This window comes from Budorcas taxicolor, chromosome 15, assembly GCF_023091745.1.
Source record: "Budorcas taxicolor isolate Tak-1 chromosome 15, Takin1.1, whole genome shotgun sequence".
NCBI classification, from domain to species: Eukaryota; Metazoa; Chordata; class Mammalia; order Artiodactyla; family Bovidae; genus Budorcas; species Budorcas taxicolor.
Genome location: NC_068924.1, coordinates 30,920,019 through 30,944,194, shown reverse-complemented (window position 1 = coordinate 30,944,194; position 24,176 = coordinate 30,920,019). Strand labels below are relative to the sequence as shown.

Genomic DNA, 24,176 nt, shown 5'->3' with positions numbered 1-24,176 from the left:
GTTTGGAGTATCTATAGTATAGGTCTGTGCCTTGATATATGATATATGATTAAAAGATTTGTAATGGAAGCCTCCATGGTGATCCCCTGGCATGAAGAAGTAAAATCTTTACCGAATTTAAATACAGCATCTCCAGTCATAAAACTTCAGTTCACATGGGAGACTGGATCAGAGGTCCCTTGCCTGAGCAGGGTGATCTGGGGAACAAAGGGAGTTGGCTGAAGATCTCATTCTCCCAGCCAAAATATTCTTTTAATACAAAATATGTGCTTACATGCAAAATACTATAAAAACCCAGGATCAAAGGACAACAGTGGCAAATGGCAAAGGTAATAGATCAGGAACAATCCTGAGGAAAGATGGGAAGACTTCACATCAAATGAGCTCTTTCTGGGCTGATTAAGCCTTCAGCTGAGTTGGTCTAAGGCAGTGTTTTGTTCCACTGTGGCTGCTGCCCATTAGTAGGTTAGGAAATCAATTTAGTGGGTCAAGACCTGCATTTTAAAAATGAAATATATATCCAGAACATGGCAGAGTGCAACCCACACAGCATGGGCAACTACTGTTTCATAAGCTTTAGCTTCAATTAGGTGGGGGTGGGTGTTAATGCATGTCCTGGATTTGCAACCAAACTGCAAATGATGCTCAAAAAGGACAAAAGGGCCTGGCACAGGGGATTCAGACACTTTGCCTGTTCACTGCTCTATAGTCAGCCCCTAGCAGAGTACCTGGAACACAACTGATGCTCAATAAAACACATTTTTGGCAATAATGAACTCCTATCCTAGTCACTTTTAATGGCAGGACTATGAAAATTAAGCAAGCTGATACTTCTGAGCATGTTGTTGTTTAGTCACTAAGTCACGTCCACCTCTTTTGCAGCCCCATGGACTGCAGCCAGGCTCCTCTGTCCATGAGATTTCCTAGGCAAGACTACTGGAGTGGGGTGCCATTTCCTTCTCCAGGGGATCTTCCCGACCCAGGGATCGAACCCACGTCTCCTGCATTGGCAGGTGGGTTCTTCACCACTGAGGCATCAGGGAAGCCCTTGGAGCACGTGCTGAATGCCACATATGGGACTAAATGCTTTACATTTGTTATTTAATCTTCCCAACTACACTATAAGGACGGTACTGCTATCATCCCATTTTACAGACTAAAAAACAGATGTTCGAAGAGGTTAGATTTCTTGCCCAAAGTTCCATAGTTCACGCAGATTTAAACCCAGGCAGGTCCACTCCGCTGCACTGCCTCCAAGATATTAATTTTCCTGGGCTGTGGGTGTGTTGTTAAACATTTGCAAAACCTTTTCACTGCTATTCCTTATCGATTGGTATTTGTTGTTAAGTTTTCCTGGCTGAGACTCCACATTCCTGGAGTCAGCCTTTGGTTCTGACTTACATATTTACGAGAGGATATTTAAATAAAGCTTGATGAAGGGGACAGACAGGTTCATGAAAAGAGTAAAGCATTAGGAATTCTGGCTTCCTGACATGGCTCTGCCATCAACTGGCTCTGATCTCTGAATCCCACATGTGACCACTCGTTCTGGGAGCCCTTGTTTGGGCTCACCAGAGCTCCCTTCCTCTGTGGATGCCCAGCCATCTATCAATCTTCCGCCTGAATGTCACCTCCTTGGGCAGGTCCTTCCCAACCTCTCATTCACTATCACAGAGACTTGGGCATGAAGCTCTGAACTTCTCCTTTATAGCACTCATTGTATAATTATTTAGATAATTACTTACTTTGTATAATTATTTAGGTAATTATTTGTTTCAAGTCTATTTCCTGCGCTACAAAATCCATTCTGTGACTAATAGGACTCTATTTCATTCCTCACATATCCCCAATGCCCAGTGTGGAATCAGCACTTAGTAAATATTTGACAATTGCATTAATAAATTCCTCTTTGGAGCTCCAGCTCCCAGGACAGTGCCTGGGTGCTCAATAAATGTGTGTCAAATTGAATTATGAACTTTCTTTCGGCAAGACCCTTCTTTTTAGTCTTTAGTCATCTTACTTATAAAAGCAGGCTCTAGTCTAGCCCCTTCCAGCACAAACATGACTTTCTGAAAGTTCCAGGTAGGTGTATAACGCAGCATAGTTTTCCAAAGGGCTTTGGGGGAAGAGCAGGAAGAGACAGTCCTGAGAGGTACAACATAAAGAGGCCTGGAAGGGTGATTGTAGACGAGCACTGGAAGCCTGGCTGCCAGGTATGAAAATGAAGCAGGTGGTCACCTATGAGGAGGGTGCCAGGAAGGCCGCTCTCCCACCTGCCAGGAGTCAGTTCTCTCTGAGCCCCGTGGCTCATGCCTGGCATCCTTTCGGTAGAGAGCACGGTCTGAGAGCTGGTCAACATGGAAATCGACATCAAAATGTTAACACATTATTATTATTACTATTCAATTCAACAGCTATTTATTGAGCCAGTCAGCTGTACACACTACTCACACCTCAAATATTGCATATTGTTCCAGACACCACTCTTCTAGCGGAGCACAGACTAACTGGAGTGTGTTCCAAGCACATGTCTTCCCTCTTGGCTGAACTCATTACAGTTGGTTCTCATTATTCATGGTAGTTTTGTTCTAACATTGCCACAAACACTGAATTAGGGAGACTGAGCCATTTCTCCTAAGGAAAAAACAGGGTTATGTTCCTATGAGTCTCCAGTCACATTTTGATTAACCAATTAACACATAACCTCGATTCATGTCTGTTTCTGCTGATAGGTATCTTATTTAATACATACTGTCGATTCATTAACATTGACTGAAATCACATTCTAGAAGGATCAAGTAAAGGCAGTCATGGGAAGGATGGATGAGATGTGCGGACCCAAGAAATGGAATTAAGGACAAAAGGAAGAGGTTTCAGAAAAATAAAAAAGAATTCAACCCAATAGATGGAGAAACTTTCTAACGGTGAAAGCTTTCTAAGATGGAATATGCTGTCCCTGTAGGTAGTGAGTTCCTTGAATGCACTGGAGGATTCAAGCACAGACTCTACTTCATGAGAACATAGTTGCAAGAATCCAAGCATTTGACTAGCACACTGGTCTAGAGCATCTTATTAATCCTTTTGGCCTCAAGAGTATGGGATCTAGATTACACTTCTACATCAGGGGAACCAGAAGCAAGGCCAGGGCATCAAGGGACAGATGAGGTCCTTGGACATTGTGAGGAAATAGGAGAACAGGAGTGTGGGGGTAATGAATGCAGAAAGACAAAGTCGCTGTAGGAAACTTCAGCCGTTCACGAGTTTGCTCATTTCTGGTCTTCTCTCCTGGCTGAACTCATGTTTGGTTCTCATAATTCCTGGTAGTTGTGTTCTATAACATTACCAAAAACACTGAATTAGGGAGACAGAACCATTTCTCCTTAGGGAAAAACGGGGCTAGGGTCCTATGAGCCTCTGGTCACATTTCCACCAACCAATTAACACATAATCTAGATGTCTGTGTGTTTCTGCCGACAGACATCTTACTGAATACATACTGCTGAGTCATTAACGTTGAACAACAGCACCAAATGTCACGCCTGAACAATGTTTTTCTAATGCTTGTATTTTCTTCGTAAGGCGCATCGCAGCTTTCTGGCACTTAGGAACACTAGACAGCACTTTGGCAGTAAGTGCAGGGGTCATTTTAAATAGCAAAATCACCAAGAAAAAGCACGAAAAGGTGAAAGACGTGACGCTTGAGAGACTATGAAAAACATCCTTGATTATAGTATAAGCCCAGAAAAGAAGGCAGAGCATTGCCTCGCTGGACCCCTGCTGGGAATACGCCAGGTGACCCACTCAAATTGTTCCCTGCCACACACACATCTGTGAAAGCACCATGAGCACTACATTGGGGTTGTTGCTTTTGTTTAGTTGCTAAGTCCTGTCTGACTCTTTTGCGACCCCATGGACTGTAGCCTGCCAGGCTCCACTGTCCATGGGATTTCCCAGGCAAGAATACTGGAGTAGGATGCCATTTCCTTTTCCAGGGGAATCTTCCTGACCCAGAGATCAAACCCTCATCTCCTGCATTGGCAGGCAGATTCTTTACCACTGAGGCACCAGGGAAGGATTGTATTGGGGTTACAAATATGTCTTAGTGAAGAGACAGATTTGCAAATATGGAATCTGCAAATAGGGAGGATCAACTGTGCTCATCTGCACTCGAATGTTTGGCTCTTGGGAAGATGTGCACAGACTTCCATCCCGAATCCCCAATCTCTGGAATATGAAGTGGAATTGGGCTTAGCCCTCAACACTCCTCCTGCCAATGAGAACAAATCGACAGTGGCTCTTTCCAGGGACTCTGGTGACCAGTAAGTACTCACTAGGGCAAGAATAGAGATGGGTTCATCCCACTTGGCTCTGGCTAAGGTCCTCTCCTCAGCAATGCTCTTAAGCAATCTAAAAGACTCTTCAACTAGCTTAGGGTTTCAGAAGATAAATTTCCCTGAGTAGGGCAGTGAGGATGCTCATATCATTTTTCTCTTTGGACGGAAATACTGAGTTTGATTAATTCTTTTACCTACATCTCAACTCCCTCTTTTTCTTCATATGGTCAAAAATCTCACAGACATTCTTCTAAACATTTTGGAAGTTCATCAAACTAGCATGTCAGTATACACTCAGTCGTGTCCAACTCTTTGAGACCCCACGGACTGGAGCTCCTCAGGCTCCTCTGTCCACGGGATTTCCCAGGCAAGAATACCCGAATGGGTTGCCATTTTCTTCTCCAGGGGATCTTCCTGACCCAGGGAGTCTCCTGCGTCTCTTGCATTGCAGATAGATTCTTTACTGCTTGAGCCATCAGGGAAGCCCAATAAAACCAGCATGGGGTGAGTTCAAGACAGAGGCTGTAAACATGAAGACTCAGCTTCACAGCCCTCTTTCACCTCTGGAAGATGGAAGGTATTTCAAATTAGCTGCTGAGGAGAGAATTTATCAGAGAGCTCAGGCATGCTTGAGATTTTTCATTTTACAAGAAAATTACTGCCCAAGAACACAACACAGTCAGGGCATGGAGAGTGCCTGGCTTCATCTGTTAACTCACCGGGTAGAGAAGTTTCTCAGGGGAGCAGTTGTACTAATAACACACAGCTTTGAGCTCTGAGTGGCAGATGCCAACTGAACTAATGGTTCTAATGAAGCATCTGGGCTGAAGGAAGCTGATCATGCCCCATCCTCCAGGAGTCAGGGGAAGGCTGAGAAGGCAAGAGGGCAGAGGAAGCTTTCAGGGATGGTGGTCCACTGCTGCTCCCAGACAGATGCAGGCTGTGTGTGGGAAATGGCGTGTGGCTGGACCTCACGGAGCTCCAGGAAGATGGGGAGCTCTTAGGTGGGGGAGGACAGTGGTGTCAGCAGCTCTTGTCTGGACAGGCCCCAGGCATCCCGGGGATTCTCCCAGGAGTAGAGGCATGACTTCCAATTTTCATTTTGACACCCACTCAGAAACTCTGCAGAATGGAATTGCTCATACCACCGCATGAGGGAGTGGATGAAGGACAGAGGTTGGGGGTGGAAGGAGAGGGGGAGGTGAGGGAGGGCTGTGGGGAACCCATCCTGGAGCGGGGAGGGGTGGGAGTGGGCAGCTGGCAGAATTTATTTCCACTAAGCCTGGCTGGCACGGGCTGGCCCTTGCAGCCCTCTTGCAGGACTCTGGAGTTGCTGTAGGAGTGATATGAGCATATGGCTTGGTCCTGCTTCGTCTCATTCTACTCTGAAGCAGGTGAGAAGTGAGATCCCAGGAATACTACATGCATATAGAGAGAAATATAGGAATAGACATCTCCACAAGACACCCAAACTAAAATGTGCACAATAGAGGAGAATCCTCAATGCACATCTATGAAAAATATTCCATTCTGTTCTCGCCACAATTTGATGACTCACATCAAGCAGATACTATGATGACCATCATTCCTGTTTTATTGAGGATGCAATCAAGGAATGGAACGCTGGGGGCTATGAGAGCTTGGACTTGGTCTGAGCCCTTCCACGATCCCACAGGGGCCACCCTGCACACAGCTCCTTCTCACCTCCCTGAATTTTCCATTCCCCTTGGCCCATCTGCCTGCACTCCCCACACCTCTGGCCTGGAGCCTGCCCTGCGTCTCATCAGAGTTGAGGAATGCGGGCTGCTTCCTGAGACTAAATTAGCAGCTCTCCCTGGCTTGAGCTGGCTGAAGAGGCATGGGAAGCCGTCACTCAGAACTGGCAAACTTCCCCAGGCTGAGTTCAGGCAGGATGCATGATCGGGCATATTACAAGAAATAGATTTCAAACACAGCCCTTTAAAATCCCATTCCTCTGCCCAAAAGCAGCCCCCTGTTTGAAATTTCAAGTAGTTCTAATTTGTTTGCTGGTTGATGTGTGAATAAGCATCGGCAGTCAGTGACTTTTCCATCAAAGCTGGTAAGCAGGCAGCCCCTGTGCTTTGGGAGGAAGAGTCAGAAGTCTGCGGGCCAGGGAGGCTGGAGGAGAAGAGGCCCTCAGGTGACACCCTCCCGAAGCCAGCTCATCTGCCCCTTGGCTGTCAGTCATCGTGAGGGTGGCCAGGAGCGCCAGATGCCCTCATAGGAGGGGGTGCTTAATATTAACAGACTTCTAATGAACCAGAGGACTATTGCTGTTAAGAGAACAGAAGCAAATGGAAAAGGAGAAACGTATCAATGATTGGAGGGACTTCCACTCCAGTTTTCAAATTTCAGCTGCCAATGGGGAGGCTTGTCATGTGAAATCTCTCTTGAACAAATGAGGAACACTGGACAAAATCCTAGGTCCCCAGGCTCCCTGCACACTTCCCAGGTCCCAGCCCTGGGCTCTGCACACCCTAGTCCCTTATTCACTGATGCATCCTTTTCCCCAGCCCTTGCTGAGTCTCACGCCCAGCTGGGTGGTCCTCAACTGTAGTCACGGAGTCCTCAAGGAGGCTTGTCCCTCCCCAAACCTGGAGTGACAGCAGTCCAAGCGTGCTGCAGAAGAGGCAGCCACAGGGAGCAGGTGAAAGGAGCGCCAGGAGACTCCCTGAGGGCTTCCCTGGCGGTCCAGTGGTTAAGAATCCACCTGCCAACGCAGGGACATGAGATCGATCCCTGGTCTGGGAAGATCCGACATGCTTTGGGGCAACTAAGACGGTGCACCATAGCTACTGAAGCCAGCACGCTGAGAGTCTGTGCTCCGCAACAAGAGAAGCCACCGCAGTGACAAGTCCAAGCACCTCAACTACAGAGTAGCCCCTACTTGCTGCAACTAGAGAAAGCCTGCCAGCAGCAATAAAGACTCAGGAGAAGGCAATGGCACCCCATTCCAGTACTCTTGCCTGGAAAATCACATGGATGGAGGAGCCTAGTAGGCTGCAGTCCATGGGGTCGCAAAGAGCCGGGCACGACTGAGCGACTTCCCTTTCACTTTTCACTTTCATGCATTGGAGAAGGAAATGGCAACCCATTGCAGTGTTCTTGCCTGGAGAATCCCAGGGACGGGGGAGCCTGGTGGGCTGCCGTCTATGGGGTCGCACAGAGTCGGGCACGACTGAAGCGACTTAGCAGCAGCAGCAGCAACCCAAACTAAATACATTATTAATAATTAATTAATTAAAAAAGACTCCCTGAGAAGGGGCTCTGTGAGCTGAGCTCTGGTGTCAGCAGGAGGAGCCAAGTGAGAAATGGGATTGAGGGTGCAGGCACAGGTGCGCTGGGTCCATTGTGCAATCACTAGGGCGAGGCGTCAGAGTGGTGGGGTGGTGGGGTGCAGGGGAGGTGGATTGGGGGGTGGGGAGGCGAGGGAGGAGGCTCCCAGCAGGCAGAGCCCAGCGCGTGACAGGCTTGCTGTGAAGCTGCCATTTGCCCTGAAAGCAAACGGGGGCCACCGTGGGGTTTTCAGCCCAGGACTGATGTTTCCTCCTGCCTCCTCTAGTGGGAAAGTTGGACTTGATAACCCTTCAGGTCTCCTCCAACCCTAAGGATTTATAAAGTTCTGGGTTGACAACTGTTTTAAACCTCTCGCCAATTCCCCTTCTCCCAGCCCCTTCATTAAAAGGGAAAAATGACCTCTCAGGAAACTTCAAAGCAGCCCCCAAACCACCTATCTCTATCTCCTCTCCCTCCTCAGGAGAACCTGCTGCCTCAGAATTTCCCCATCAAAGGCCAAGTCGCAAGGAATGGCCTGCCAAGTAGCCCCCAGCCAGCGCTCTCGTCAGGTCCATCCGTGCAGCAAGTGAGGCAGCTGATTTCCAGCAGCAATCCCCACTCCTGCATGGCTGAGCCAGGACCCACTGAGGCTGCTTCAAAGGATCTGCATATTTATGATAAACTCCCTCCTCGGATGGAAAACACATTCGACAGTAGCAATCACTGCACTCTCTCAGCAGCTTCCCCGACTGGCAACCTGTCTGAGCCTTAAAGGCTGTTCTCATTAGCGCCGGTGGGACCTGAGCTGTGCCAGAGGCTCATGCCAAGAGGAATGGGGGACAGAACACAGATGTGGGGGTGGGGGGACCTGTCCCTGGACCTGTTCATGACTCCCTCCTCACTGTTCCTCCAAGGCCACGTGCAGGCAATGGCAACACAGACCATCATCTGACAGCGTGTTTTGGGGATTTACTATTGTTCTTTGCTTTGGAAGTTGGAGATGCAATCTGGAGCGGGGACAGACCCCAGCGGGTCTGCTTAAGTTGCATCAAAGCAACAGACACTTCCTGGTCTTCTGGCTGTGAGCGCCACGATAACAAGTGTAGCTGCCTTTACACTACTCAGTGATGTAGCCGAAGCACGTTCTAGAGTCACAAACATTGGACCGCCCCACCCAGACCTCCATGGAAGATGCCAAATGTGCCTGTTTCGGGGTGGAGGTGAGGCTTCTTCAGGCAAGGGGCAGCACAGGAGATCAAAGAGAGGCATCCTGTACTCCCAGCAACTGACGAGACCTGCAGGAACTTTGAGAAACTGGAGACTGGAGTCCCTGAACCTTTTAGAAGACATTGCATCCCTAATTCTCGGTTTGTAAGAGTGACTCACAAAAGCCATCTTGCCTATCCTCTGCCTCTGGTTAGCACTACACTCAAGTCCTTCCAGGAAATCAGGCCCTTGGAAAGCTGGGCTTGTATCAGCTTTGGAAAACAAACCATGGCTGCCGACTCACAGTGTTTTTATTTGCCTTCTTCTGGCCATCTCTGCTGATCTCCATCTCCACACACACAGAGTTAAATGGATCCATGTTCCATGAAAAAGTGGCTCAGGACTGGTTTCTTTGAAAAAACCATGTGAAAATAACCCTGTATATTTTGGAAGTGGTGACTAGGGGCAAGAGGAATAGTTAATCAATTCCAAGGGCTGCAGTTCAGAAAGAACCAAAATTTGAAGACTAATTCCAGTAAGCAGGTTAATGTGGTAAATAGAAATGGAACGTTTTGAGTGAGGGAGGTGAAAGTCCCATGGTGTTCTCAACTTTGTGCCACTTAGCTTCATTTGGAGCCTGGTCCCCACTTTAAAGTCTTTATTGAATGTGCTACAATATTCCTTCTGTTGTTTTATGTTCTGGTTTTTCGGCCATGAGGCATGTGGGACCTTAGCCTCCTGATCAGTGATTGAATCCGAACCCCCGGCATTGGAAGACGAAGTTTTAACCACTGGACCATCAGGGAACTCCCGGGTCTCGTGTTTTAATAGAGCCCCAGACAAACCAAAGGGCATTTATGGTGAGAAATCATCAACTGTGTCACACCGGGAATGGCTAGGGGCCATGATTTGGGGAAAGAAAAAGTCGGAGGGGCAGGACAACTCAAACACTGGACAGTGACTGTTGACTGTAATTTTTGCCTTTCCTAAAAGATGAGGATCTCTGACTCATTTATCTTATGTTTCTAGCCTTTGACCCAAAGTAGGTGTTCAAAAAAATTTTATGCTAAGTTTCAAAAAGGAATGAATGAAATCAAATCAAATTATGTTTAAGTATTTGAAGAGCTGGTAAAAAAAGGGAGAGAAAGCTGATTGTTCTGGGCTGCTTAATGGGGCAGGATTAGGAGGCAGGTTTTGACTCTGTGCCTGGAAGCTTCTGGAATGTGTCCCTGGGGAGGCACTGAACTCCCCAGCCCAGGATGTGCTCAAGGAAAGGATGTGTGGCTGCTTCCCACAGAGATGCTGTGGAGAACATTCTTACATTGGGTTGGAAGATCATGCCAGAGGCCTCAAGGGTCTCCTCCAGCTTGTTCTGGGCCATTCTGCAGAGCAGAAGGACCAGAGACCGTGAAAACAGCTACACCTGAATCAGCTCTTAAGTTTGGAACTAACCAGCTAAATGGATGGGGGCTTCCCAGGTGGCTCAGTGGTAAAGAATCTGCCTGCCAGTGCAGGAGACACGGGAGATGAGGGTTTGACCCCTGGTCCAGGACGATCCCATGGAGAAAGGAAGGAAAACCCATTTCAATATTCTTGCCTGGGAAATCCCATGGACAGAGGAGCCAGGTGGGCGACAGTCCGAGGTGTTGCAAAGAGTTGGACGTGACTGAACAACTGAGCACAACAGCGGAATGGATGAGGACCAGGATTTTCTCTCAGTTTCTTTACTTGCAAGATGGAGAGAATAGTTTATGCATGGTTGATAAAAGGATGAGAAATTTTAAGTACACAAAACACCCAACACAGCTCACCATGTAGCAGACCCCAGTAAAGGGTATCCATTCTCATTATGTCAGCAGAGTCAGCTTTCTATCTGACCATAGGTGAGCAGAACAGACTGCTATGCAAATTGAGTTTCAGTAATCTTTGAGCTTAGCCAGGCCAGACGTTGAGGGGTTACCATCTTCACTGCACAGAGGGAGAGACTTGAGGTGCCCTCTTGCGATACACAGTTAGCCCATCGAAAAGTGTTGATCCCACCTCCCCAGCCTCATCCCTCCATCTCCCACAGGCTTAATTAGAGCCTGTTAAGCCATTTCCGATCGTCAGATGAAAGGTGCACTCATCTTATTACAGCCCTAACAAAGTCGCTGGGGGCCTGCTCAGAATCTCTGATCTTTAAACCAAGTCAAAATGAAGGAAATTAAGGGCCTGCTGATGCTGTGCTTCATTTTCCCCCTTGCCTCTTTCAAATACTATTTTTCACAAATTAGGCAGGGAGATTACACTATTCTGATACCACCCAAGACATCTTTTGGAAGATGGGGAGGGAGAATTTGGGATAGAAATAGGAGAACTCATACAGGCAAAAACTGGGGGCTGAAGTTGGCAAACCTTGTCCAGGTTTGGAAATGTTCCTTCCAGGATGCTGTAGGGAACATTTCCCCCTAAACAGCCTCCAATGGAAGATCCACAGATGAAAAACCCTCTCCAAACAGAATCAAAACAGTAATTTTTTTAAACGGTAAAAAAAAAAACCCTGCAATTTTAAAAGACTATTTTTAAAATGGTAATAATCCCTTAATCAGCCACTGGCAGAGACTATGGTATTTGGTTCAGACATTTTACCAATTACAACCCACTGGGTCCCTGCGTGGTGCTTTCTAAATAATCAAACCCAGCTCTTAACAGTCACTCGCCCAGACAGGAAGAGAAAGAACAAAACCAAAACCAAATGAGAAGATGCCATTACTAAAGAAAGCCCAGCACAGCGGGTCACCAGGAGCCAGGCGCCGTCCTGGTTTGGAGCAGGTGGCAGCAAGTTAAGGTGTTTTGCTTTGGAGGCTAAGGGATTCCAGGAAAGTGAGAAAAGGCAGGAGTGGGAGACCCATGAGCGTGGACTTGGGAGTCAGACCAGCCTGAGTGTGAATTCCAGTTCTGCGCCCAGAGTCCTTGCTATTTGTGGACTTGGGCCACGTTCCTTAGCAATTCTGAGCTTCGGTTTCCTCACTTGTCAAGTGGGAGTTTTATCTACCTTGAAGGCCTGCCCTCCACATCAGAAGTGACCTGTGCAAAGCGCCCATGTGTTGTCTGTGGTACCAAACAGGTTCTCAAGAGGTGTTATTTCCCTGCTCCGTGTCACTCTCCCGAGGATGGAGTTGGGAGAAGAGCACAGCAGTTATACTGACATATCCCTGACATTCCTCCTACCCTGGAAGAGAAGCCCAACTAATTACCAGTCCCTAAACCATCTCTTCATCCTGTAATAAGCAGGGGAAGGACACCTGTCAAGAGGCGAAAACTGGGTCGGTGATTGGGATGGGACCTGGGGACCAGAGCTGCGGAGCTACATCTGGCTCATGATACACCCTGCAGGGTTCTCACTGCTACTCACGGAACGTGAGCCAGACAGGCGAGCAGCAAGACGGTCACCAGATTTGTGGAAGGGAAATGGGTAACAGAAGAGGATTACTTTGATGCACTTTATAAGTAATCAAGGATGTGTGTCCCTTGGGGTAGCTGAAGGTCAAAAAAACACCATCCTATTTAATGGTCACGTCTGCAGCAGGTTCCATTCAATATTAGCTCAAAAAAGATGAGGGTGGGATACAGGGATGGGGTGGGGGTCAAGCCTATTCTTAGAGGCTGCAGTGTGTATTTGTCAAAGGTGAGCCTGTGGACTGGGGCTTCCCTGATGGCTCAGAGGGCAAAGAAGGTGGCACAGTGGTAAAGAATCTGCCTGCCAATGCAGGAGATGGAGGTTCAATCCCCGGGTCAGGAAGATCCCATGCAGGAGGAAATGGAACCCTCTCTGTTATTCTTGCTTGGAAAATTCCATGGTGGGCTATACTCCATGGGGTCGCAAAGAATCAGACACGACTGAGCACAGCCCATAGACCACCAGCATGATAATCATCTATCTGGGTGCTAGTTAAGAAGATGCAGGTTCCTGGGAAGCACCCAGTTTTACTAACTCCATGTATAACTGTAGGGCTTAGGAACATATATTTGAAGGCAAGCACCATGGGTCATTCTTGCATACACCTGGGTTTGAGAAGCCCTACCCTCCACCAATAATAAGTGCTGTGGAAGATGGGGCAGCAGCCGTCTCTGAGCAGAACCCCTTGCTGAGCTGGGCTGGGGTCGAGGGGTGGGTGCCAGTGGCTGGAGATGCTGTTGTCTCCTAATGACTCAGGTAGCTCTGCAGCCCAGCAGCTGGGAAAAGCAGCCTGAGTGGCGGCTGGTGGAGAAGCAGAGGTAAGGTGAAGAGGTACTCCGAGGCTAAGGAGCTGTTCTTCAAGTGGAGGGTGGGATCCGGGCCAACAGCCAACTCTGCCACAGCAGGTGTCGCCTGGTAGAAGTGGGCTCTTTCTGGGCAGCATTAGAAAGCAGGGCTGAAGGCCAAGAGAAGTTTTTCAAAGCCTGAGCCTGGGCTTTCTGTGGACTGAGCCTGGGTTTGGCATCCTCGCTGTTCTCCTAACTTCTGTTTTTCTTATCCCCTCTTTTTCCTGGCCCTGTTTTACTTTTCCTGAAGCCCTTACCTCCACTGATGCATTATATAGTACTTTTTGCCTCCTGTCTGTCCCCTACTGGAATACATGCTCCATGGAGGCCCACGCTCCATGGAAGACACTAAGCCCATTTTTAACCTTTGTCTAGAAGACAGACTGGCACATTACTGGAACTCAATATATATATGTGTACATATATATGTATATATAGATGTATACCTCTGTGATGATTTAGTAGCTAGGTCGTGTCTGACTCTTGTGACTCCATGGACTATAGCCCACCGGGCTCCTCTGTCCATGGAATTCTCCGGGCAAGAATAGTGGAGTGGGTTGCCATTTCTTTCTCCAGGGATCTTCCCGATCCAGGAATGAAGCCTGGGTCTCCTGCACTGCAGGCAGATTCCTTACTGACTGACCTATGAGGGAAGCCCATATGTATATATTGCAAAAAATGAATAAAAGTTCCTTACTTCACATCCCCCAGTGGGACTCAGGAAGTCAGCCTGACAATTTTCCTACAGATGGGAGGCTTCATTTGTTCAGGAATTATGAGCCCAAGGGCACGATTTGAGTTTAATAACCTAAAATTGCACTTATTTTTCCCATGTCAGCCTCTTGCCAGACTCTAGGCTCTCTCAGTGTAGGAACTGTATCTTTTCCATTGCTTCCTCCCAGCCCAGTGCCTGACACACAGGACAAGCTCACAATCTGTGACAGCTGTGAAATGACGATTTTGTGATCCTCCATCCCATAGTTTCTGACTGCTTTCCTCACTCCAGCCCAATTTGGGAAGTTATGAAAAACGGTCACTGATGTCATTGCTTCAAGATCACGGAGCTCCAGCCCTGAGCTAAGAGCAGTTGTTAACATAGCTCCTCTCTCAGTCTGGGACTCCTGCCTTTTACTTTATTGTCTTCCCAGAAGGGTGATCTGCCCTTGTAGTCGATCATAATTGCTTTCCTCCTAGAAGGAACTCCATTGGCCCTGGTGAGACAGGCTGAATCAGAGTCTCTCAGACACGGGGACCAAGTGGAAGGATGCAGGTGTGATGGCCCTTCCAGCACAGCCCAGGGTGTCACCCAGATCACCTTTGGGGTCTGTTCCTGGGTCCTCCACTAGGTCTACCCAATCAGACTCTTGTGGGGTGGAGTCCAAAAAATCTGCATTTTCCACAAATTGCCAAGGTGATTCTGATGCATAATTTGTCATAATGGTTAAGAACTTGGGTTTTAGAGTCAGAAATGCTTGAATTCAAAACCAGCTGCCATGACTACATTGTTCAAGATCAAGTCTCCTGGAGCCTCAGTTTCCTCGCTTGCAAAACGGGGATTAATGAGAAGTAAACTACTTTGTGGGATTAAAAGGGAAAATATGAATGACATACTTCATGTGGTAAATGGCTCATGGTTAGAGTCTGATGAATGAAAACCCCTATGATAATGATGATGGTGGTAGTTGTGGAAATGATAGAGATGGCGGTGGTGGTGAAGATGATGATGGTGGTGGTGGTGATGAAGATGATGGTGGTAGTGGTGATGAAGATGATGGTGGTGGTGGTGATGAAGAGGATGATGATGGTGGTGGTGGTGGTGAAGATGATGGTGGTGGTGGTGGTGGTGGTGAAGATGATGGTGGTGGTAGTGGTGATGAAGATGATGGTGGTGGTGGTGATGAAGAGGATGATGATGGTGGTGGTGGTGATGAAGAGGATGATGATGGTGGTGGTGGTGGTGAAGATGGTGGTGGTGGTGGTATGGTGATGAAGATGATGGTGGCAGTGGTGGTGGTGATGAAGATGATGATGGTGGTGGTGATGAAGATGATGATGGTGGCAGTGGTGGTGGTGGTGGTGAAGATGATGGTGGTGGTGGTGGTGGTGGTGGTCGTGGTGAAGATGATGGTGGTGGTGGTGATGAAGAGGATAATGATGGTGGTGGTGGTGGTGAAGAGGATGATGGTGGTGGCGGTGGTGGTGAAGATGATGGTGGCAGTGGTGGTGAAGATGATGGTGGTGGTGGTGGTGATGAAGATGATGGTGGTGGTGGTGGTGGTGAAGATGATGGTGGTGGTGGTGATGAAGATGATGATGGTGGTGGTGGTGAAGATGATGGTGGTGGTGGTGATGAAGAAGATCATGGTGGTGGTGATGAAGATGATGATGGTGGTGGCGGTGGTGGTGATGATGATGATGGTGGTGGCGGTGGTGGTGATGATGATGATGGTGGTGGTGATGAAGAAGATGATGGTGGCGGTGGTGGTGGTGAAGATGATGGTGGTGGTGGCGGTGGTGAAGATGATGATGATGGTGGTGGTGGTGATGAAGATGGTGGTGGCGGTGGTGGTGATGATGATGGTGGTGGTGGTGATGAAGAAGATGATGGTGGTGGTGGTTGTGGTGAAGATGATGGTGGTGGTGGCGGTGGTGAAGATGAAGAAGATGATGGTGGTGGTGGTGGTGGTGAAGATGATGATGATGGTGGTGGTGGTGATGAAGAAGATGATGGTGGTGGTGATGAAGATGATGATGGTGGTGGCGGTGGTGAAGATGAAGAAGATGATGGTGGTGGTGGTGAAGATGATGATGGTGGGGTGGTGGTTGTGGTGAAGATGATGGTGGTGGTGATGAAGATGATGATGGTGGTGGTGGTAGTGGTGAAGATGATGGTGGTGGTGATGAAGATGATGACAGTGGTGGGGGTGGTGGTGGTGAAGATGATGGTGGCGGTGATGATGAAGATGATGGTGGTGGGGGTGATGGTGGTGAAGATGATGGTGGTGGTGATGAAGAAGATGATGGTGGTGGTGGTGATGAAGAAGATGATGGTGGTTGTGGTGAAGATGATGGTGGTGGTGGTATGGTGATGAAGATGATGGTGGCAGTGGTGGTGGTGATGAAGATGATGATGGTGGTAGTGGTGATGAAGATGGTGGTGGTGGTGATGAAGAGGATGATGATGGTGGTGGTGGTGGTGAAGATGATGGTGGTGGTGGTATGGTGATGAAGATGATGGTGGCAGTGGTGGTGGTGATGAAGATGATGATGGTGGTGGTGGTGATGAAGATGATGTGGCAGTGGTGGTGGTGGTGGTGGTGGTGAAGATGATGGTGGTGGTGGTGATGAAGATGATGATGGTGGCGGTGGTGATGAAGATGATGGTGGTGGCGGTGGTGGTGATGATGATGATGGTGGTGGTGATGAAGAAGATGATGGTGGCGGTGGTGGTGGTGAAGATGATGGTGGTGGTGATGAAGATGATGATGGTGGTGGTGGTGATGAAGATGGTGGTGGCGGTGGTGGTGATGATGGTGGTGGTGGTGGTGATGAAGAAGATGATGGTGGTGGTGGTTGTGGTGAAGATGATGGTGGTGGTGGCGGTGGTGAAGATGAAGAAGATGATGGTGGTGGTGGTGAAGATGATGGTGATGGTGGTGGTGGTGATGAAGAAGATGATGGTGGTGGTGATAAAGATGATGATGGTGGTGGCGGTGGTGAAGATGAAGAAGATGATGGTGGTGGTGATGAAGATGATGACGGTGGTGGGGGTGGTGGTGGTGAAGATGGTGGCGGTGATGATGAAGATGATGGTGGTGGTGGTGGTGATGAAGAAGATGATGGTGGTGGTGGTGAAGATGATGATGGTGGTGGTGGTGAAGATGATGATGGTGGTGGTGGTTGTGGTGAAGATGATGGAGATGGTGACGATGATGGTGCAGATCATGGTGATGGTGGCCATGAGGATGATGGTGCTGGGGGCGGTGGTGAAGATGACGGTAGCGGTACTGATGAAGAAGATGACGATGATTCTTCTTAATCTCCTGGAAAGGTGACTCTGCAACCTCTTCAGTGGTATGTTTCCTTCGCCACTCTGATAGTCAGGAGGCTCTTCAATATGTCTGCTTCCTGCTATAATTAGTGCATCATTTTCTGCTTCTAATGTTTTCCTAAGGTTGGAGAAAGGCTACACTAAGAATAAAGAATTTACTACTGGAGTGATGGAGAGGCTGGGAGACCTTCAGAGAGGCACTTGGAGTGACTGCCAGAATCCCCGTTTCCTCTGATGTAGGAGAATCGGAGGAAAGGAGAGTGAGAAGGTTAATGCAGGAGGATGAGAGAGGCGGGGCGAGTTGAAAGGAGAGCCGGAGGATGAAGCATCCCTGAGTTGGACAGGGAGCAGCCAGGAGAGGAGGGGTGCGACTGGCATGGCAGGGGGCAGAGCTGGGTTGTTCAGACAAGAGCTGACAGGAGAGAACTGAACCCTGAAGGGACTCCTCAAACCCCATGGGATGGGATCTGATCCATTTGCGACCAGCAAGCCACCTGGAAACTAACCCTGGTCCCAGGATTAGGGTGAGATTCAGGAAGCAGAATAATCCACATGGTAGAATGCCCCCCTCTCTTCCCTCTCCTGCTATGAAGCACAGTTGCCTCCCTCTTGGTGTTCTGCTGGGGCTGTGACCCCTTATCCACACTGGCTGATCCTGGTGCAGGAAGAGGAGAAGCCTTGCACTGGACACCGCCTGCTGCTCTGGGGATGACAGCAGGAGGTCATCCTGAGTGCCAAGGAGAAATGGGCTTGGGGGCAGAGACAGGAGCAAGGAGGAGGGATCTGCCAGCAGGCTAGGCTTACCTGCCGGAAACCATTCCTTGTGAACTGCAAGATTTTCAAGGCATAGTTGGACCTCTGGCCTTTGCTGTTGAATTCAATGTGGCCGGTGAGACCTTCCAATTCTACCTGTCCAAGAGAGAGTGAGTTACAGCACCAAATAGGCCCAGCCTTCCATGTGGCGCGGAGCAAGCATTCCACCATACTAGTGAAGGATGCACAAGAGAGGGCAAGCCGTCAAGACCCGTTCTCCTGTCCACCTCTCGGCCACAGGATCTTGAGACTATGGAAATGATATCTCTGGAACCAGTCCAGACTTGGCCGGGGCTGGAGGAGGAAAGGATGCCCCACACCCAGTGACCTCATAGCTGCCGCATAAACCAATTCGGTACTGAGATGCTAGTTTGAGCTCAGATCCCCCGGAGCTCCTCCTCCACGCCCTTGGCTGCGAATATCATCTATCCTCCTTGGGCAGCTGCTCGCCCATCTCTAAGCTGCAGGAAGTCAGGATGACCTGACTCTAGCTGCAAAGTCCCAGCCGCTCTGCACCAGGTTTCTCTGATGGGAGATGGCTTTTTCCTGGGCTAGAATCCATCTCCATCCCACCAGTGGTGGCTTAGCTGGGAGAACTCTGGGGGAACTTAGCATCAGGCCAGAAGTGCTGAGCCTGTGACTCCCTGAGGGGCCAACATCCATGGCAGCATTATCCATCCCCATGTGTGCAGAGCTTTGCAGGGACTAGGTCTGAGCCAACAGGGTCCCAGTTCCAAGCCTAGAATCCAGGGACTGCCTAACAGTCTAAGGCTCAAGAGCCACTGCCTTGCAAACTTGCCATGGGTTCTCAGTGGTTTTTAGGGATTAGGGAGCAACTGGGACTGATGGCCCCTGAATGGGATCACCACAGATCATTGTTTTACCCATGGCTGTGATATACTGGGAGGCCTGGAGGTGGGGGGGCCTTGAACAGTGTCTCCCCCAACTCCACCCCTTGCAGGCTGGGCGTGGCCCACAGGGTTCCCACCACCCCTCACCATGCGCAGGTAGTTCATGAGGCTGGTGCCGTGCTGCCAGATCTGGGCCGAGCCGCAAGACAGGGGCTTCACACCGATCTCCTGGCTGCGGTTCAGCTCCTGCACCGCGGTCACCACGGCATAGACAGCGTCAAACAGCAGGGCCGAGGACAGCTGAGGCAGAGAGACAAAGTGGTGGGTATAAAGGAGGAAAAGGAAGAGGAGGAAGAAAGGAGGAGGAAGAAAAAGCAAAACAAAGAAGTGAGGGTGTGTCTCGGATGCCCTGGGTCCACCTCTCCCAGGAGACTTGCAGACACAGCTCGCCATGCCATTTCTCGCATCCTCCCACCAGGCCCCAAGCTCGCTCCTGCCACATGGTTGCTGCTTCCCACATCGTCTGGGACACGGTTGTCTTGGCTGATGCTCCCTCATTAGCAAACGATCCAGATGCCGAGAGATCGGCATGTGCTTATCTGCAGTATTCTCTGGCATTTGGCCTTCAAGATTCTTCAGGTGCTTCTAAGTAATTACAACTCCAACAAGGGATGCTGGGGGTGAGGAGGAGGAAGAGGATGGAAGGACCACCCTCAAAGTCCCTGTCTTCTCTCCATCTGTATCTTGTCTTCAGAGAGGTGACCTAGGTGATGTATCCCCAGTGTGCTCTGGGCTTCATGAGTCCTTTCTGCAGTCCAGCTTGGGCTGCCTTGAGTTCCTGAAACCTCCTAAGCCCCGAACATCTCCTTTTCCCAGCTTAGTCTCCAAGGGTCCTCCGTCTATCACCAGACAGTTCTCTCCCAGGCTCCTGGCAATCAGCCCAGGTCTCTCACTGGGATCCTCCAGCAGCTTCTCTGAAACCTTGTGTTCCATCCACACTCCTCCAGCTAATTCCTCCCACCCCATCCCCCATCACCAATTTCACCTCCGAAGGTGTGAGAGCCTGTTATCTAACTTCTGGCTCATCAGCTTTTCCATCCCACTGCAGGTCTCCATCCCGAAGCATCTTTTTGGTCTCCCAATTGCTTTCTCCCTCTCCTATTATTTACTAATTTAGCTCTGGAAGGCATTTGGCACTGCAGTTGGGGAAAGTCCTGGTACCTAACCAGCACTCCATCCATGTTTCTGCTCCTGGGTCTGCAAAGCCCACTATCCCTGCTCCTTCCATCTTCCATCCTGTTTCCCTTTCGGAGCCCTTGCTGTCTTTCTGTGGCTTCTGTTCCCCATCTGTGTGGGCATGCCTCTAGGTCCTGTCTCTGCTTCTCCTGCCCTTGTCTCTTCTAAATATTAAATCCCCCAAATGACTCAATTCTCATTTAAAATCCTCTCCTCTTTCTTGGCTTGAAATGTTCCTTGGCAAACACCCGTGATTCTCTTGTTTTTATATTTTCATTTGTTTCTTCATTGCTATCTTCTTTGAAGCTGTTTGTAAATTGTTTAGGGGAATGAAAGACTGTATAAATTAAGATGAATCAATCTGACTCAAGGAATAGCAGCTGAATTTCTCCCCCATCCATTGGAATAAAAATAAGAGTATCTTTTAACCATACCACTGTAACCCTTATATTCCCCAACACCCTCAGATCACTGGATTCCCAGGGTCCTCTTGGGTGTCCGTTTGTCTCTGAACTTCTGTCACTTAAACTCTGATCCCCAGCACAATTCCAGGACAGGAACCATTAAAATTTCATGGAATAGTTCTTACAATCTGGGTTTTATTCAATGAAATAAACACTTAATTACAAACAGCTGTTTTAGCCCAAATTCTAATTACTTAATCTAGCCATCTGTAATTTTAATGATTTTCTACGATTTTTGTTCTTTGCTGCGTGATGAATGGGAGTGGCATATGTAATTAGCAGGGACGTGTCTTCGTTCAAGACTGTCTTCTGCTCAGGCAGGAAGCATGGTTGTGGTTGGCCGGCAGCCGCCAGGCAGGCATGGCCTGGTGTGGGCAGCACTGAGCACTTTTTTTTTTTCGGTGGTCACCCTTCTGTACAGCCACTCCCTCTCTGTGCCCTTGGAACTGGGCCCCCATTCCAACAAGCTCCACCTGGAACATCATGGGTCCAACAGGGAAGAGGAGGAAGAGAGGGAGGCACACTCCAGCTGGGAGAAAAAGAAGTAAGAGAGAAGAAAATGCAAAGAAAATGTGGAGTGTGGGAGAGAAAACACAGAAAGGGCCAGAAGGGAAGGAGGCTATAGTGGCAGAGGAAAGTGGAAAGGGTAGAGTGAGCGGGGAGATGAGAAAGAAAAAGAGAACAGAGCTGATGGGGAGGAGAGGTTCGTGGAGGAAAGAGGGAGGAGGGGAGTGGTCCCTCCCCGATGGAGCATCTCTTTAAGAAGCTGAGTGGGGAGACAAACTGGGCGGTGTATTCCTGGAAATGATTCTTTCTCGTCTTCCAGCTCCTGGCAGATGAAGGAGCTAGGCTGTTTGTGCTGGGAATTTCCGCCCCCAAAGAGACAGGAAGAGGCACCGCTTTTCAAAAGGTAGGTGCTGAAGCGAGAAGCCTGGAGAAAGATGAGCTTCACATTCGTCAAGGGGAGGAGTTCCTATACCACCTTCCCTTCAGACACCGTGGCTGGAAGGTTCTGTAAGCTAGAGTCCAGGCTGTGCTGTGGCCCCGTCCTCTGGAGGTCCTCCGCAAGGCCCCCCGACACTCCTGCACCTCAGTTTTCTCATTTGTTCAACAAGGGCAGCATGACTGCTATTGTCTGTTATTAGGGTGCCATGAAGAGGAAGAAGTCCGGGTGGGACTATTTCGAGCATCAGCGGTTAGCATTCTATCTGTTCTCGCTCCTTGACTCTGAGTCTGTGAGTGCGGCTTTCTTTGGCCAACGAGATGAAGTGGGGGTCACAGGTGCCCATCCTGGGAGCCTAGGACTCAGAGATCTTGTGCATTTCCACTTGCTTTGCCGCCCTCCTGCCACCACCATGAGAGAACATGCCAGGCCAGCCTGCTGGGCTAGAAGCACGAGAGCTGTGTGGAGCCCCAGCCTCGATCAGCCGACTCCTAGGCACTGAATGAGCTCAGCCAGATCAACAGAGCTGCCCTGCTGAGCCAGCTTAGATGAGTTGATCCCTGGTTGACCCTCAGATGCACGAGCTCCATAAACGTTCACTGTTGTAAGCTGGTAAGGTCTGGGTGCTGGCTGTTACAAAGCTGGTGTTGCAAAAGCTACCTGATATACTTACTAATGCTTCCTGAAATATCTGCCAGATAAAATGTTAAATAAGTTCATTCAGTGCACGTAGTGGAAGAAGTGGTAAAGTGTTAGTCATTCAACCGTGTCCTACTCTTTGCGACCCCCACAGACTATAGCCTGCCAGGCTTCTCTGTCTGTGGAATTCTCCAGGCAAGAATACTGTAGTGGGTAGTCATTCCCTTTTCCAGGGGATCTTCTCAACCCAGGGATTGAACCTGGGTCTCCTGCATTGCAGGCAGATTCTTTACCGTCTGAGTCACCAGGGAATGGTTCTCAAAGTATCCAGCAGATGGAATGTTAAATAAATTAATTCAATGCATATCTGTACTCTTTACATTATGCAGTAAAATTGAGGATGGAATCATATCGCATTTTATCTTCACAATAATCCTCTAAGATGGTCAAACCTAATTCCCCAACATGACAGAAAAAGCATCTGAGGCCAAGGAGGGTTACATAGCTACTTAAGATCACACAGCAAGGGAACAGCAGAGCCAGGATTTGAATCCAGATCCTGTGCCTCCAAAGCCAGTGCTCTTGTCAGCACATGTGAGCACAGCCCAAGCCGGTCCCACAGCCCTGTGAGTGGCGCCGCCTGGCCGGGGTGTCAGGTGGGCATGAGCCAGGTGCCCAGGGCCGCCCATCTGCCTGTCTGCGGTCAATGTGCACACAAATGGCCAGGTTGAAAACCTCAGAGGGACACTGGCAACGTGGCACCAGGACCTTTAATGTCACTAGGCCGGATGCCAAATGTGGACTGGTTTGGGTTGGAAAGGAGGTGGCAGGTTTTGCCTTCTCTTAGCTGAGTTGGTCAACAGTCTGCTTGCAATGCAGGAGACCCCTGTTCGATTCCTGGGTCGGGAAGATCCACTGGAGAAGGAATAGGCTACCCACTCTAGTATTTGTGGGCTTCCCTTGTGGCTCAGCTGGTAAAGAATCTGCCTGCAATGCAGGAGACCTGGGCTTGATCCCTGGGTTGGGAAGATCCCCTGGAGAAGGGAATGGCAACCCACTCTAGTATTCTTGCCTGGGAAACCCCATGGACACAGGAGCCTGGTGGGCTACAGTCTATGGGGCTGCAAAGAGTCAGATGCGACTAAATGACTTCACTTCACTTCACTTCTGATACTGTGCTCTGAGCCTCTCAAGAGGCTGTGCTCCAGCCTCTGTGAGGTGTAATGAGCACCTCATTACAACACTGGCGTGGTGAGTGCAAGACCCACAGACAAGACGGGGGCAACAGGGCTGCACTCCTCCCAGGATGGGTGAGCCTGGTCCCACCCATGACCCTGTGCCTGGGGACTCGTCACTGCCCCTTAAGCAACTGGGGGTGAGGACTCCCTCCCTCCAGGTGTTTCGCCCCGGGAAACCCTTCCTTTGGCATCTTTCCTCTTTCAGGTCTAAAACACCCTGCTAGAATGCGCTGAGAACCTTCTAGCTCAAGTTCTCATGCCTCCTTCTCTCAGTTGGTTCCCTCATCAAAGCTCCTTGAGCTTTGCAAGAGTTCTGACCTTCGAAAAGTTATATGAGCATCACATGAACAGCCTCATAGGGCTTTGGGAGGCTTAAATCTAACCCGGCTAGGACAGATCTAGAAAGCCATGCAAGCCCACTTCCAGAGAACGTGCCTTGTAATAAATGAACACGAGCAGACATCCTTGACAGGCCCCACAGAGTAAGGACATTGGACCTGGTAGAGAACAGCCAGGGAAATCTCTTCCTCCATCACACACACACAGGGAACGAAGTGCGGGGAGGAAAACGCAGGTAAAGGCACAAAGGAAGCCTGTCTGGATGAGCTGCACTGGGGGCAATGGTCCACGGCACAGGACCAGGAGTATCAGAATCTTATTTCACTTGCAAAAGGCTTGGTGTTTGCCCCTGAACAAGATCCCCACATCTCCTTCCCTCATCTCCATGTCTGGGCTTCAGTCTATCTGAGAGATGAAGGAACAGATCAGCTAAAGCCCTTCCAATGTAAGATTCTTGAATCCAAAACTCAGTGGGTCTTAG

General features: G+C 49.3%; 1 protein-coding gene across 1 annotated transcript in view; it reads right to left on the bottom strand.

Moving 5' to 3' along the window:
* GRIK4 (glutamate ionotropic receptor kainate type subunit 4) overlaps nt 1-24,176 on the bottom strand; it is a 343,900-nt gene that overhangs the window by 100,805 nt on the left and 218,919 nt on the right. Inside the window, exons 8-9 of the mRNA XM_052652431.1 lie at nt 18,984-19,136; nt 17,977-18,081 (exon numbers count right to left, since the gene is read on the bottom strand). Of these exons, the coding sequence (XP_052508391.1) occupies nt 17,977-18,081; nt 18,984-19,136 (258 nt within the window). The remainder of the gene's footprint in view (nt 1-17,976; nt 18,082-18,983; nt 19,137-24,176) is intronic.